The 13780-nt window shown below is 57.4% G+C and overlaps 4 protein-coding genes across 4 annotated transcripts; 1 reads left to right on the top strand and 3 right to left on the bottom strand.

Annotated features, from left to right (window-relative positions):
- Nucleotides 1-606: 606 nt before the first annotated feature.
- Nucleotides 607-4660, top strand: ACA1_219790 (ARID/BRIGHT DNA binding domain containing protein; the record flags this gene model as incomplete). The annotated part of the gene is made up of 12 exons (XM_004337218.1): nt 607-1068; nt 1195-1739; nt 1866-2026; nt 2095-2795; nt 2880-3005; nt 3092-3243; nt 3349-3571; nt 3647-3813; nt 3921-4029; nt 4129-4269; nt 4353-4511; nt 4610-4660. 12 exons carry the CDS (start codon nt 607-609, stop codon nt 4658-4660), a joined length of 2997 nt encoding a protein of 998 aa, XP_004337266.1.
- A 211-nt stretch (nt 4661-4871) lies between these two features.
- On the bottom strand, nt 4872-5216 carry ACA1_219780 (uncharacterized protein; the record flags this gene model as incomplete). The annotated part of the gene is made up of 1 exon (XM_004337217.1): nt 4872-5216. One exon carries the CDS (start codon nt 5214-5216, stop codon nt 4872-4874), a length of 345 nt encoding a protein of 114 aa, XP_004337265.1.
- A 456-nt stretch (nt 5217-5672) lies between these two features.
- ACA1_219770 (Fbox domain containing protein) lies at nt 5673-7993 on the bottom strand (the record flags this gene model as incomplete). Its single annotated transcript, XM_004337216.1, has 8 exons — nt 5673-5844; nt 5948-6046; nt 6146-6285; nt 6388-6699; nt 6732-6796; nt 6898-7227; nt 7319-7519; nt 7627-7993. 8 exons carry the CDS (start codon nt 7991-7993, stop codon nt 5673-5675), a joined length of 1686 nt encoding a protein of 561 aa, XP_004337264.1.
- A 247-nt stretch (nt 7994-8240) lies between these two features.
- ACA1_219760 (uncharacterized protein) lies at nt 8241-13757 on the bottom strand (the record flags this gene model as incomplete). The annotated part of the gene is made up of 20 exons (XM_004337215.1): nt 8241-8388; nt 8510-8675; nt 8763-8889; nt 8980-9073; nt 9236-9327; nt 9467-9691; nt 9781-9976; nt 10088-10286; nt 10382-10772; nt 10891-11044; nt 11143-11324; nt 11439-11617; nt 11701-11850; nt 11918-12059; nt 12169-12317; nt 12434-12506; nt 12633-12810; nt 12907-13016; nt 13048-13275; nt 13356-13757. 20 exons carry the CDS (start codon nt 13755-13757, stop codon nt 8241-8243), a joined length of 3585 nt encoding a protein of 1194 aa, XP_004337263.1.
- Between the last annotated feature and the right edge of the window lie 23 nt (nt 13758-13780).

Here is a 13780-nt window from a genome sequence, read left to right as displayed (position 1 = left end):
GTGTTGTGGTCCTCTCTGGCGTCTCCTTCTTGCTGTTTGCCGAACCCACAACAGTCCGTCGCGTGTTCGCAACCCACCACCGCGGCCATAACCCGCCCGCTCCGCCTAAATTCCCGGGCGAAAACGCGAGCCGGCGAAAGGCAGGCAACCACCCAAATTTCCCTGTCGTCGCCGCCAGCTTGGCCCATAGCAGCGTGCTCGACATTCCTCCACTCTCGCTCTCCTTCTGCGCTCGTGCAAGTTCCTTTTGCCTGGCTACTATCACAGAAGCTGGGCTTGCGGCGTCGTTGATGAAAGCAACACGCTTGATGCTGGCATCGACCTCGTCACGAGGCTTTGGGTACGGTGCGTTTTCCGCCTAAATGGTGGCTGTGGCAACACCAATCAGAGCCGGTAAACTGTCAGCACTTCAGAGGAGCGAAAACAGAAATTGATGGCAGTTTCACGGACGCCATTGGGCGGCTGACGTGGCACGAACGACGAGAAGAGACAACACTCGGTGCGGAGCGCACAGCGTAACAGAGAGGGGGCGAGAGCGGAGGCGAGAGGGAAGAGATTCGACGCAAGGAGAGGTTTTCGAGGAGAGACAAGAGCGGGCACCTCATCATGCAAGCGACGGATGCGTCTCCTGTTGTCGAGGGCAAGAAGCCGACATCGGCGATGTATCTGGGCGAATGTCCAACCTACTACCCGACCGAGGAGGAGTTTGCAGACCCCACGCACTACATTCAGATGATTCGACCGCACGCCAGCCGCTATGGTCTGTGCAAGATCGTGCCACCACAGCCTGCCGAACGATTCCAGGGACCAAAGCGATTTGGCTTCAGGGAGGCACTTCAGCAGTCGTTCAGCCGGCTCAATCCGAAGGACTTCAAGTTCAAGACGAAAGTGCAGAAGATCCACCAGCTGCAGTCGCGCTATGGACCCAACGAGGCCTTCCTTCAGGACCTCCATCGCTTCCTCAACAAGAGGGGAACCCCTATGAAGACTATTCCGCGACTCGATGGCAAGGAGCTGGACCTCTACAAGCTCTTCAAGATTGTGGTAGAGCGAGGTGGTGCTAAGAAGGTTCGTGCTGCACATCCATCTATTGACCCATTCGTTTCCTTTGCGCCACGAACTCTCCCCGGACACATCCCCACCAACTGATGGATGTCGTCTGTCTCCTGGTGCTGACGCAACGCAACACAATAGATCCAGAGGAAGAGGAAGTGGATCGAGGTGGTGGAGGCACTCAAGTTGTCGCGTTCCTCGAAGCCTACGGCACTGGCCCAGCTTCTCGCCCACCAGTACAACCTGTGGCTGTCCGACTATGAAGAGCACTACCGCCGTTGTGTGGCGCAGAAGCATAAGACATCCACCCACACCGCCACTGCGTCGTCATCTTCAACATCGAATGGCAACGCATCGTCTCCATCGATGGAAACGGAAGCGGCCGCTGTGGGAGAGCACGCATCACCGTTGAAGAGGAAGAGGGACGAGAGCGACGAGGAACTGGACAAGAAGGAGGGAGGGGAGGCACACAGCGCGAACGGGAAGGTGGAGGTCAAGCCTGAGGGCGAAGCGAACGGGAGCGGCGCCAAGTCTGCTCCTTCCAGCGGCGGTGCGGAAAGCCCGGCCGGCTCTGCTACATCAACTGTCGCGGCTAAGTACGCTGCGTTCTCCTGCAAGCGATGCAACAAATCGATTCACAACTCGGAAGAAGCCATCACCGAGCACCTCGACTACCACTACGCCAGGTGCCCCACGCATCTCTTTATCTTTTTATTATTGTGCCTTTCCATCATCTCCTCGTTTGCTCTCTCTACACGATTGCACCCCCTTTTCATCCATTTAATCTTTCTAATTTGATTTATCGCAACCAGGGACATGGCGAGCGGCTGCTCGATGCCCAACTCCAACCTGGCGTCGATCGTGCCTCGCTACATTCTGCAAGGCAAGCGCCCCAAGAAGGAGAGCTCACCTCCCGCCGTGGTGAGCACCTCGTCGCTCGAGAGCAGCCTGACGGCGATCTCGCCCACGCACGGTACGTGAGACGTCGTCCGCCTTTCTCTGCGCCGCGTTCGTTCGCCACATCGCCTCACACAATCACAGGCGGGCGGAGCAAGAACAAGACAAAGAGAAGGAGGAAGATCTCGATGAACGTGCCCATCTTCAACGACCCGGTCGCCTCGTTCTCCTACTTCTCGTCACAGATCAAGCTGGGCAAGCAGGAGGACGACGAAAGCGATGCCTCGGCTGCCCCCGGAGGCAGCAGCAGCAGCAGCAGCAGCAGCGACGCCGGCAAGGGGAGCAAAGGCAGCAACAGGAGTCGAGACAAGAGCAGGGGGAAGGCGAAGAAGAACAAGAAGCAGAAGCTGGACGACGAAGACGACGAAGAGGAGATGGACGTGGAGAGCATCATGTGCACCACCTGCGGAGGCGGAGAGGACGAGGAGAACATGCTGCTCTGCGACGGCAAGGGTTGCGAGAACGCGTACCACCTGTACTGCCTCTCCATCCCCATCTCGTCCATCCCCGTGGGCGACTGGTTCTGCGACGAGTGTCTCCAGGCCAAGCGAGAGGAGGACGACAGGAAGCGAAGGATCGCCGCCGGCGAGAAGATCGAGGAGGAGGGCGACGATGACGACTGGCACGAGGAGTTCGGCTTCGGCGAGGGCAAGGTCTTCACGCTGGAGAGCTTCAAGAAGATGGCCGACAATTTCAAGCGAAAGTGGTTCAGGACGGACAACCCCGACAGCATAGCCGTGGCTCAGGCCGAGGAGGAGTTTTGGCGTATCGTCAACACCTGCGAGGTACTTTCTTCGCTGACCTTGCTTCACGCGTGCCACTTTGACCTTAGGACAGATCAACTCACCGCCTCCCCCGGCAATCATCAGGAGTACGTTCAAGTCCACTATGGAAGTGATCTGTGCACGTCGGCGCACGGGAGCGGCTTCCCCGAACCGACGGGGCTGCCCGAGCTCGATTGTGGCTGGAACCCGCGCGTGCTGGCCACCGTCAAAGTACGCACCTGTGACTCGCGCAAGTGCTTTCGCTCCGAGCGCTGGAGGCTGACTCTTTTTTGGGTGTACTATTCGAACGCACGCAGGGGTCTCCTCTGCGGTTCCTGGGCCAGGCCATATCCGGCATCACGATCCCCATGGTGTACGTGGGCATGTGCTTCTCCTCCTTCTGCTGGCACAACGAGGACAACTACCTCTACTCCATCAACTACCTGCACGAGGGCGCGCCCAAGAGCTGGTACCCAATCGTCTTCTTCGTTCTTCGTTCTTCTTCGTTTTTCTTCTTTAGGCGATCGCCCACGTCGCCGTCAACTTACCACTGCTCATGGCTGTAACATTCCAGGTATGGCGTGCCGGGCGCTGCGGCGGCCAACTTTGAGCGCGTCATGCGACTAGCCGTGCCCGACCTGTTCGAGGAGATGCCGGACCTGCTGCATCAGCTCATCACCATGCTCTCGCCGTCGGTCCTCATCGGCAGCGGCGTTCCGGTCTACCACCTCGTGCAGTACCCGGGCGACATGATCATCACCTTCCCCCAGGCCTACCACGCGGGCTTCAACCACGGGGTACACGCCTCGCTCCTCTCCTATCCCAGTACGCTGCTACAATGTTGATGTGGTGTGTTGGTGCGTGTGCGTCAGTACAACGTGGCCGAGTCGGTCAACTTTGCCACGCCCGACTGGCTGCCGTTTGGCAGGCGGGCGATGAGCCGTTACCGCAAGCACAAGCGGGGTCCCGTGTTTTCTCACCAGGAGCTCATTTGCAAGGCGGTCACCTACGAGCCCGAGTCGGCTGAGATGGGCAGGAGGTACGCATCGTGGGCCGCATCGCTTCATCGCTCATTCTCTTCCTTTCCTTTCCTTTCCTTTCACGTGTTGGTTCTGATGCTCTCATGTGTCGTGTCTTGGTGTTCAGGGTCCGCTATGAGTTCCTCAAGATGGCCGAAGAAGAACAGAAGTTGAGGGACAAGATAGTGATAGAGGGAATCGAAACCTGCATGCGCATGACCAAGGAGGACGAACAGGTAAAATGAGAACGGAGGAGCTTCTTCTCCCTCTCCGTCGCCATCGCCTGGCTGGCTGGCTAACAGGTCCACCTCTCACGCTTTCCTCCATCTTTGCAGGAAGAGGACTGCAGGCAGTGTAGCGTGTGCCTCTACGATTGCTACTTGTCCGCGGTCACGTGTGCGTGCAAGGACAACAAGCAGATTGTCTGCCTTCGCCACTCCAAGAAGATATCCTTTCCACCCTCCTCCCTCCCCAACGTGTGTCGTGTCGTGCGTGTTGTGTCGTGTTGTGTAGTGCGTGCCAATGTTGGGCGGCGGGCGTGTTCTCCTTGACTTGTTAGCACCTGTGCGCTTGCGAGGGACGTAAGAAGGTGCTCATGATCCGCTACACGTTGGCCGAGCTCGACGCCATGCAGAACAAGTACGACCTCAAGCTTGGCATCACCAACGAGCAGCAGCTCTTGCAGATGCAGCAGGCGCACGCCCTTCAGGAACAAGAGGTTCGACCCTCTGCGAGCTCATCGAACAAATTGATCACACTCCCCACTCACCGCGTCTTCTTCTCCACTGCGTCTTCTTCATCTCTTCGTTCTTGCAGGAGAAGCTGCAGCTGCAGCAGGAGAAGGTGTCACTCGCCGTGCGGCCGTGATGCATCCAGCTCAAGGCAACCCGGGTTGTGAATGCTTACATGTGTGCAGGATAGCAATACGAACCTCCTTTCCGTTGTAGGCCAAAATGGCCAAGAAAGTAATGAAGCCTGATGATGGCGCCGATGATGGATGGATGGAATTTAATCCGGGGGGGTACGCAGATGAAGAAAGGCGTTGTTTGATTTGTGCATGCATTCGAGTAGGAACATTTTAGGCCTTCTTCTTGCCACCGCCCTTGGCCGCCTTGGCAGCGAGCCTCTTCTCCTCCTTCTCTCTGCGGAGGGCGATCTTACCGAAACCTTTCTTGGGCCGGGGAGCCTTGCCGCGTTCCGCTCGTGAGGCCGTGCGAATGATCTTGCGCTCCCTTCGCTCGGACACCCAGCCGGGGAACTTCATCTGGTCGAGGTCCTCCTGATACCACTTCATCATGGCCTCGCCCTTTCGTAGCGCCTGAAGGTACTTGAAGCCCGAATGCTCGCCATTTCCGATACGCTGCCCAAAGATCTTGGCACTGGCCTCGAAGGCCGGCCGCAGGCTGCGCAGGTACACCGCCATGTTGCTTGCTTCTTGTTCGATTTGCGATTTCGATTGCCTCCGCAGACTGCGTCTTCCAAGAAATGAAAGGAAAAGAATTATTTCTTTCCGCGTTGCTCTTGCCCTCTCTCCAAGCCAGATGAGTGCGCTGAACGCGGCGGCAGGTCTCCACGCCCGCGAAGCCATGTCCAGCGGCCTCGCGGCGACGGAGCAACGAAGAAGTTTCAACGAAGAGGGAACGGCCGTCGTGCGGTCATGTGGCCGCTTGCCCCCCCCCCGCGGTCACATTTCCACCGAATAAGTGAGAGTACTCTACTCTAACAACATCCGCTATGGTGTAGTCGGTAACATTTCTGGTTTTCACCCAGGCGCCCCGGGTTCGATTCCCGGTAGCGGAACATCAAACTTTTGTCTTGCTAGTTTGTTTATTGGACTTGTTTTGTTTGGCCGGGTTCTTCGCTCTTGCTCTTCTTCTTTTTAGTAGGGCTCGAAGGGGCAGTGGCCCTTGACGCGCGCCTTGCGTTCCTGGATGGCGTCGATGATCTTGTCGAAGTTGGCGATCTTGCCGAGGAAGAAGGCTTCGGTGATCCTCTCCACCAGCGTCACGCGCGGAAGCGTCTCCGCGCCACTCTGGTCCACGTCGTAGAGCCTGAGGTGTGTGACAGTGATTTAGTCGCCAACGTACATGGCTAGCACACACCATCGCTCACACCGCACACACCGCACACGGGCAAAGGTCACGTATGTGGTACCTGCAGATCTCCTTGAGGCATGCGAGATCGAACCGGCGCAGGATGTGCAGGAACTCGATCCGTGTCAAGGTTGGAGAGTCATGGCGCAGGTCCCGAAGTCTGTTGCAACCACCACCACCACCACGACACACGCGAAAGCGCGGGAGGGTGAGACACCACGAAAACAACAAAAACGACCTATGGGGAGCAGTCGCGTACATGAAGGTCTCTTGCGGCCACTGGAAGCGTTGGTCCAACAGCGCGTCGAGGTGCTGGACGTAGAACCTCTCCTTCCAGGTCTTCGGCTCCTTCTCGCGCTCCTCCTCTTCCTTGGCGGCGACTCTGGCCTTGTCCTCCGCCTGGAGGGCCGAAAGCTTGGAGTAGGGGGGAGAGAGGGTCAGTCAGTGCAAAAAGCGCAGACGCGCCACCAGAGTTCAGAAGAAAGGTGGGGAGGGGCTCACCCTAGCGAGGATGTCCATGAACGGAGGGAACGGCAGACCGAGCACTTGGGCATCCCTCAGCCTCGCTTCGAGCAGAGTCCTCTCCTCCTCTTCGATCAGCGTCTCGCTGAATGAGGGCGATGTCGGGGCGCTGTGGTGCAGCTTCTGCTTCTTGGCCGGCGGAGGACTGCTCTCGTCCTTGTCGGCGCTCTCCTTCGTGCCGGCCTCGGCCTCGGCCTCTTTCCTTTTCGTTGTCGTCCTTCCCCTCCTTTTCCTTTCTTTCTCTTTCTCCTCCTTTTCTTTCTCTCTCTTTCCTCCTTCTCCTCCTCTTCCCTTCGCCTCTTTCGCAGGGTCTCTTCAGCCACCTTGAACTCCTCGGGCCACGTCCGCTCGTACAGGTCCTTCCACAGCAGGTCTTCCTTCAGGAATTCTGAGAATGGAATGGGTGCACACACATGTGAGTCGTTAGGCATGACCGCGAACGTGTGTGTGTGTGCGCGCGCGCGGTGTGTGGTGTGTGTGGGCACGAACCACTAAAGTGTCGAGAGACGGTCGCCAAGTGGGCAAAGTCGGAAGGGCCGAGGTAGGAGATGATCTTGAGGATCATTTCCTCCGGCAGGACGTCGAACAGGCCGACGTCCTTCTCCAGCTGCCACTCGACCACCGGCGTGGGCTGCTCCGGAGGAATCCAGGGCTGCAGCTTCTCCTGGTGGTCGAGCAGGCGCCCGATGAGATCGGCCTTGCGGCCCGCCCGCCTGAGGTTGTGCTCCAGGCACATCTGCTTCAGCACGGGCACCGTCTTCAGGTGGAGGATGCTGGCATCCACCGCGCGCTTCTCCTCTCTCGAGCTTGCGCGCCATCCTGTTGATGAGAAAGCCAAGCCAAGCCAAGCATCATATGTGAGACACTGCCACCATAGCAAAGACTGTAGAACGGATGAGCGGCGACGAACCTGGTGGACCCCAGCGGCTGCAGGCTTGCAGACGCTTGATGACCTGCTGCTTGTCCTCTTCCTGGAGTTGCGACACGCCGGCCAGCTGGTAGAGGGACGTGACGATGCCGCGCGGGGTGAAACACGACAGATGCGTGTATTTGGACCCTGGGCAAATGCCCAGCAGCCCATAGTCCAGCACGTCGGTCAATCTCAGCTCGCCTTTTGGTGCAAATAGGGGAGAGAGTCAGAATCCATCGAATGCATCATCTACAACCTCCTTGTTGGAGAAAAAGCTGTTAATGAGGAAACGAGTAGAGGGCTCGTACCTTCGAGAATGGACTTCTTGCATTTCTGGCATTTGGCAACTGAGTTGGGCGAGTAGTGGATGTTGTACTCTGGCCTTCGATCGTTGGGAGCAGGAACGTAGCGTTGTGGTCGCTGGCGCACGTGCTGACGATGGAAGTGCTGCTGCTGGAAGACGTACATGAGGCGCGGGAGGAAGCCAAAGGGATCGCCGTGGAAGAAGCCCTCCCCGTCGGAATCCGAATCGGAAAACAAATCCGAATCGTCTGTGTCCATGTCGTAATAGCCATACCCGCCTGGTGGACCGTAGACAGGCCCGCCGAGCGAATCGTCGCTGTCTAGGTCCGACTCAGAGGTTGAATCCAACAGATAGATGGGATGGGGATCCATGTGTGTGCGGTTGTGTGCAGTTTTTGTTGGAATGCTGCTCTCCTATCGAAAAAGATTTTGTCCATCGATTTCTTTCTCTTTTCTTCTTCCCTGTCGACCAACATCATTTCTAGGGAAACTAAAGAGAAATTGAAATTTCGACATGAATGCGAAGTATTTTAATCTTGCCTCTGCTTCTTCTGTCCGGAGGGTGCGTGTATTACATTCGTTTTGGTCGACGAGGAGACACGAGTGTGAGACCAGACGCTCAGTGGGTGAACTGGTCGAAGACGTAGGGCGGGAGGTAGCCCTCCACCACCTTCCGGTCCATCTTGCTGTACCGGCAAAACTCCTCCAGGAACAGCAGGATGTTGACCACCTCCACCGGGTAGTCCTGCGTGCGTCCCTTATCATCTCTGGTTGTGTGTGTGTGTGTGTGTGGTGTGTGTGTGTGTGTGTGTGTGTGTGTGTGTGTGTGTGTGTGGTGCGTAGGTTAGCATTGACAAGGGAGATAAGAAAAGGGAGGTAGACGAGTACCCGCCGACGGTGATGTTGATGAGGCTCCGCACGTACTGGCCGAGGTAGGCCAGGAACTGCTGCGTGTAGACCGAGTGGAACTGCTTGAGGAGGGTGATCACGCCCACCACAAACGGGATGGCGTCCACCGAGCCCTTGTCCTTGGGCTTCTGCGCCATGATGGTCTCTGCAATGGTGCCATGCAGATACGTGTCGTGTCGTGTCGTTGGTTGTGTGAGCGTAAAAGGACGGCAGAATGCCGCCGGAGGCGAACGTTTCAAACGTTTCTCGAGCAGCGACGTACTGAGCGATCGGTTGTAGGTGAACTTGGGCATCTGCGAAGCGACGAACAGGAACATAAGGACCGGGAAGCCCTCCAGCGAAGAGGTGGTGATGTAGATCTGCGCACGCAACGCGCAACACGCACACATCGCTGGTGATGAGCCCATCATTTTGCTGACAACGCGGTATTTGAGTGGGAGGCCGCGCACCTTGGTGTAGGGGTCGTGGATACCGGCGGTTTCGAGATACCTGGTGAGCTCGGACAAGAGCGGGTTGTCCTCGCCCGGGTACGGCTTCTCGGGGCTACAACCAAAGTCAAGACACCGATGAGTGGCCGTGGCCAACATACGACACTGCAGACACGACACGACACGACACGACACGACACGACACGACACGACACGACACGACACGACACGACACACACACACACACACACACACACACAAGGAGCGGAGGACGTACTTCTGGTAGTGCTGCTGGATGTCGGAGATGAGGGCGTTGTTAATAACAGTCAGGTTGAGGCTGAGCGAGTTCGAGTCCAGCTTGGTCAGCCACTGCGCATATCATCGCCCGGCCGAAGACGAAACAAACAAAACAAAACAAACAACACACAATGAGTCGAGTGTGAAACACCGGGCACTGGGTTTGCATATTTGGGGGGGGGGGCAATGGGGCACGAAAGAATGAGCGTACGTTCAGGGCGTTGGCGATTTGCCGTCTGAGAAGCTGCATCTGACCGATCCTCGAGGTGGTGCTCATGAAAATGGGCCAGAGCTTGCTGGTGTAGTTCACCGCAGTGTTGTAGAGCTTGACGGTGTTGGTGGGGAGCGTGGAGGTGGGGCTCAGCTCCTTGGTGAAGTCGGTCAAGAACTTGGACATGTTCTTGTCCATCATCTTGCGCACCGTGGCCACGAACGTCTGCATATGTGTGACAATCAAACATCAGTAAAAACTCGCGCGTGTCGTGTCGTGTCGTGTGTCGTGTTTCGTGTCGTGCGGACACGAACCTGGAGTTCCTTGACGATCATGAAGCACAGGAGACGGTCGAGGCCTGACACGCCGAACACACCCACGCTCCGCAAGAGAAGATCGAAAGTGCGAATGCCGATGAGCTCTCGGCCGTCCTTGTCGTACCACGCCGACATCTGGTCCAGGAAAATTGTGTTGTTGTAGTTGGTGTGCTGCAGCAGCGCCCGCGCGAGTCTACACACCGCACGACACGACACGAGACACACCGCCGCACACACAGAGACATTATTTAGTCAAGGGCGAGATTGGGAGTGGGAAATGGGGGGGGGAAGGGGGAGTCGGTACCGTCCGATGAAGTTGACAGAGTTATCTACAGACGGGAAGCGGGGGATGGGGATGGCGGTGCTCTGGTACATGGACTGGTGGTCGTAGACCTTGGTCTTGAGGAAGGAGTTGCACTCCTGCTCGACGTTGTAGTTCACGATGCGCGAGAACTCCTCCTGCCAGATCTTCAGGCCGTAGATGTTCACGTAGTCCTGGATGTCTGTTGCGTGTCGTGCGTGTGCGTGTGCGGTGGTGCGTGTGCGTGTTACCATCAGCGGGTGCCAGCGACGGTGGGGAATCGTAAGGGAGGCGTACACTGGAAGGACCGAGAGAAGCCGTCGAGCTGCGAGGCCAGCTGCTTCAGCCGGGATTCGAACTCGTCGATCTTGCCCGTCTTGAAGATGAGGATCTTGTCCATGGCGCTGGCGAGCTTGAACACGAGCTCCTTGCGGATGCCCTCCTCGAGGAGCTGCTTGGGCTCCACCTTGATGATGCCCACGAGGGTGGTCTGCATGGCCAGGATGCCCTCGGTGAACTTGGAGACGCCGTGGGTGAGCTTGGCCAGCTGGTTCCTCTCGTCGAGCTGCGCAAAGTCCTTGAGCTCCACCTTCTCGAGCCTCGTGGGCAGCTCCTTGATCTTGTGCGTCTGCAGCTCGATGATGTCGTTGAGGATGAAGAACATGCTCTTCGGGATAATCTCCATCACCTGCACCGAGCCACCATAATGTCAGTAGGATCGACGACAATGACACACACACACGACACACACACGACACACACGACACACCACACACACACGACACACACGGCAAAGGGATGCATACGCGTCTGACGAACAAGACCAGCTTGCCGGAATAGAACTCGGAGACGCTGTACAAGTCGGGACTGTTGGACTGCACGATACGCACGAGCGGCAGGTCGAGAATGGAGGCCAGCTTGAGGAAGGTCGCGCGGAGCTTGATCGTCGACGATGGATCGCTGCAGTCGTAAAAGAAGCCAAACCAATTCATGAGCTCGCCGGTGCGTAGATCGACGTGTGTGTGTGTGTGTGTCGAGTCAGGAGGGGAGGGGCGTACCGCTTGATTCGCTCCTGCATGAGGGGAATGTACTCGTCAATGAGCTGGAAGCCGTAGGAGATGTCGGCCACGGAGCTCATCATGACGAGGTACTGCTCCTTGATGTTCACGATCTTGAGCATCTGCGCCAGCAGCTCGCGGGTGTCCGACAGGAACTGCTTGACTTGGAGCGACGACTCGATCTAACGTGATCGTTATGTGTTGCGTGTGTGTTACATGTGTCGTGTGTCGTGTGTCGTGTGAGCCGATTTTCACGTGCGACACACGGCAGAGACACGAGGCTGTTCTCTGCGTACCTGCTCGAACTGTTCGACCTCCTTCAGCGCCTCCATGAGCTGCTGAATCTTCCTGCCGGCGGCGGTGGAGTCGTGGTAGTCCAGGTCCTTGATCTTGTCGCCAATCGTGACGAACCACTTCTGCAGGTTCTCGTTCTTCTTGACGCGCGTGAGCGGCTTGTCGCCGGAGAAGTACTCGCCTAGGATCGCACGCTCGCGCACATGAGCTCGAAGCACATATATACACACACGACACACACACACATGTGGCGGGCAGGCGCACCCAGTTCGCTCATACGCTCGGCGCCCTGAGCGCGGCTCTCGTTCCACTTGTCGTCCTTGTCGTCGAGGAGCTTCTGGAACAGGTTCTTGAGCATGAACTCGAGCTGTGCCACGTTGAGCAGAAGCAGCAACACGCCGTCGAGCTTGATTTCTGTGTGTGTGTGTGATGTTAGAAGAAGAAGAAGAAGTAGAAGAAAGAAGAACGAAGAAGAACGCACCGGTGAGCGTGATCACCTCCCGCAGCTTCCTGTTTGTGGTGGTGTAGTGCAGCATCAGCCAACGCAGCGTTGTGTTGGTGTGCCGGAGGCAGTTCATCAGCTGCCCGTGGCTGCTCAGCACGAACTCCTCGTTGAGCACGCCCTACGTAGAGAGAAAGAGAGAGAGAGAGTAGAGAGAGGGTCAGGAATGACAACAATGCGCGGTGCTGAGTGCCATGCAAAAGCCAACGACAGGGCGAGGCGGCCGGTACCTCGGTGAGGTAGTGCTGGATCTCCTGCTGCAGCTTGGGAATCTTGTCCCAGTGCCGCTTGGCCAGGATCTTGACGTTGGGGATGCCGATGGTGTTGTTGAGCGCGGTCATGGCGGCCGGGTAGCGCTCCCACTCGAGCGACAGATCGACTGCGTGTTACAACGCGGTCAGCACACGCAATATGAGGCAATCATTGCAATGATTTTCCTCCCTCTTGGTCCGACTTGTGTAGCGAGCTGACGGTTTCAAAGAGCGAACGGCGCACCTGTGTAGCCCAGGAAGAAGGAGATGACCCAGTTGTCCGCAAAGTGCTTGTCGACGATCTCACGCATGGAGGCCTTTCATATGAGAGCGCAACGTTGCGAGGGCGGCGGGTGAGTTAATTTGTGTGTGTGCGTGTGTGTGGTGTGTGTGTCATATGTCGTGTCGTGTCGTGTCGTGTCGTATAGTCGTGTGTGTCGTACCTGTTCGCTGCTCAGGAGCTGAGGCGCGAAGTAGAGGATCACGTAGAGCATGGCGGCCTGAGTGGCGAGCGCGGTGGAGCGGTGCTCGGGCAGCGGGTAGCACTGCATCTGCGAATAGATGTCGTCCGACCTGAGGCGGCCGATGATCATCTCCACCACCGTCGCCGGCAGAGGGAACCTACAGAGCGCAACGCGACTCTTGTGTGTCAGCAATGGTGGCGCACACCACCTTTCGCTTCGCGAAGGAGAGAGAGAGAGAGAACGAATACGGTACCGCTTGAAGTAGTCCTCGGGGTACTTGGGCGGCTTGGGCTGGCCCGGCACGTAGCCGGTGTTGCGGCACAGCTTGCACACCTCGTCGATCAGCGGCAGGTCGGTGTGGCCCTGCGCGAGTTGAAGAGAGAAGTCGATGCACCACGCGCATGAGCCGACCATGGCCTCCCTCTGCCCGGGCAACAAGGAGGAGGAGGAGAAGAAGAAGGTGATGAGGGAAGAGGCGGCGTGCCTTGTAGCGCAGGTAGGAGATGAGCATGCGCTCTCGCGCCTCACCGCCGATGCGCTGGTCGAGCAGGAAGAGCATGATGCCGTACAGGTAGACGGCCTCGGCGAAGAGCTGCTGGCCGTCCTGGTTCAACAAGACGGCCTGGTGATGGCAGAGGAGAAGGAGGAATAGAGAGTAAGAAGACGGTGCACTACAGAGCCAGGGGTGCAGAGGAGACGCACCTCGAGAGTCTGCTGGATGAACACGCCCTCCTCCATGTCTTCGATGTATTTGAGGAAATCGGTGATGTACTTGTAGACGCTTTCAAACAGCTGGTAGAAGCGGCGCAGAATGTCGATGTGGGCATCGCGAAATTCGAGATCGAGATCACTCAGCTCAGGGTTGGTCTCAATTCGGGTGTCGTAGAGTTCCTGATTCTTCAAATACTTGAAATCGAAGATTATGTCATCATAGGGGCGCTTGGTGACGCTCTTCCGCTTGTCGAGGGGTGGCACGATGAAGGGGGGCGGGATGTTATCCGATAGACGCAGCAGTTCGGCGACAATCGCATTTCCTCGGCTCACCAGCCGCAGGATCGTCTGTCCGGCCACATTGTTCTCGCTCAGGAAATCCTCGCCCTGCATTCGTTCCTCCTCTGCTAGCAGCA

This window comes from Acanthamoeba castellanii (assembly GCF_000313135.1).
Source record: "Acanthamoeba castellanii str. Neff unplaced genomic scaffold scf7180000084758, whole genome shotgun sequence".
Lineage (NCBI taxonomy): Eukaryota > Discosea > Longamoebia > Acanthamoebidae > Acanthamoeba > Acanthamoeba castellanii.
This window is presented reverse-complemented; position numbering and strand designations above follow the sequence as displayed.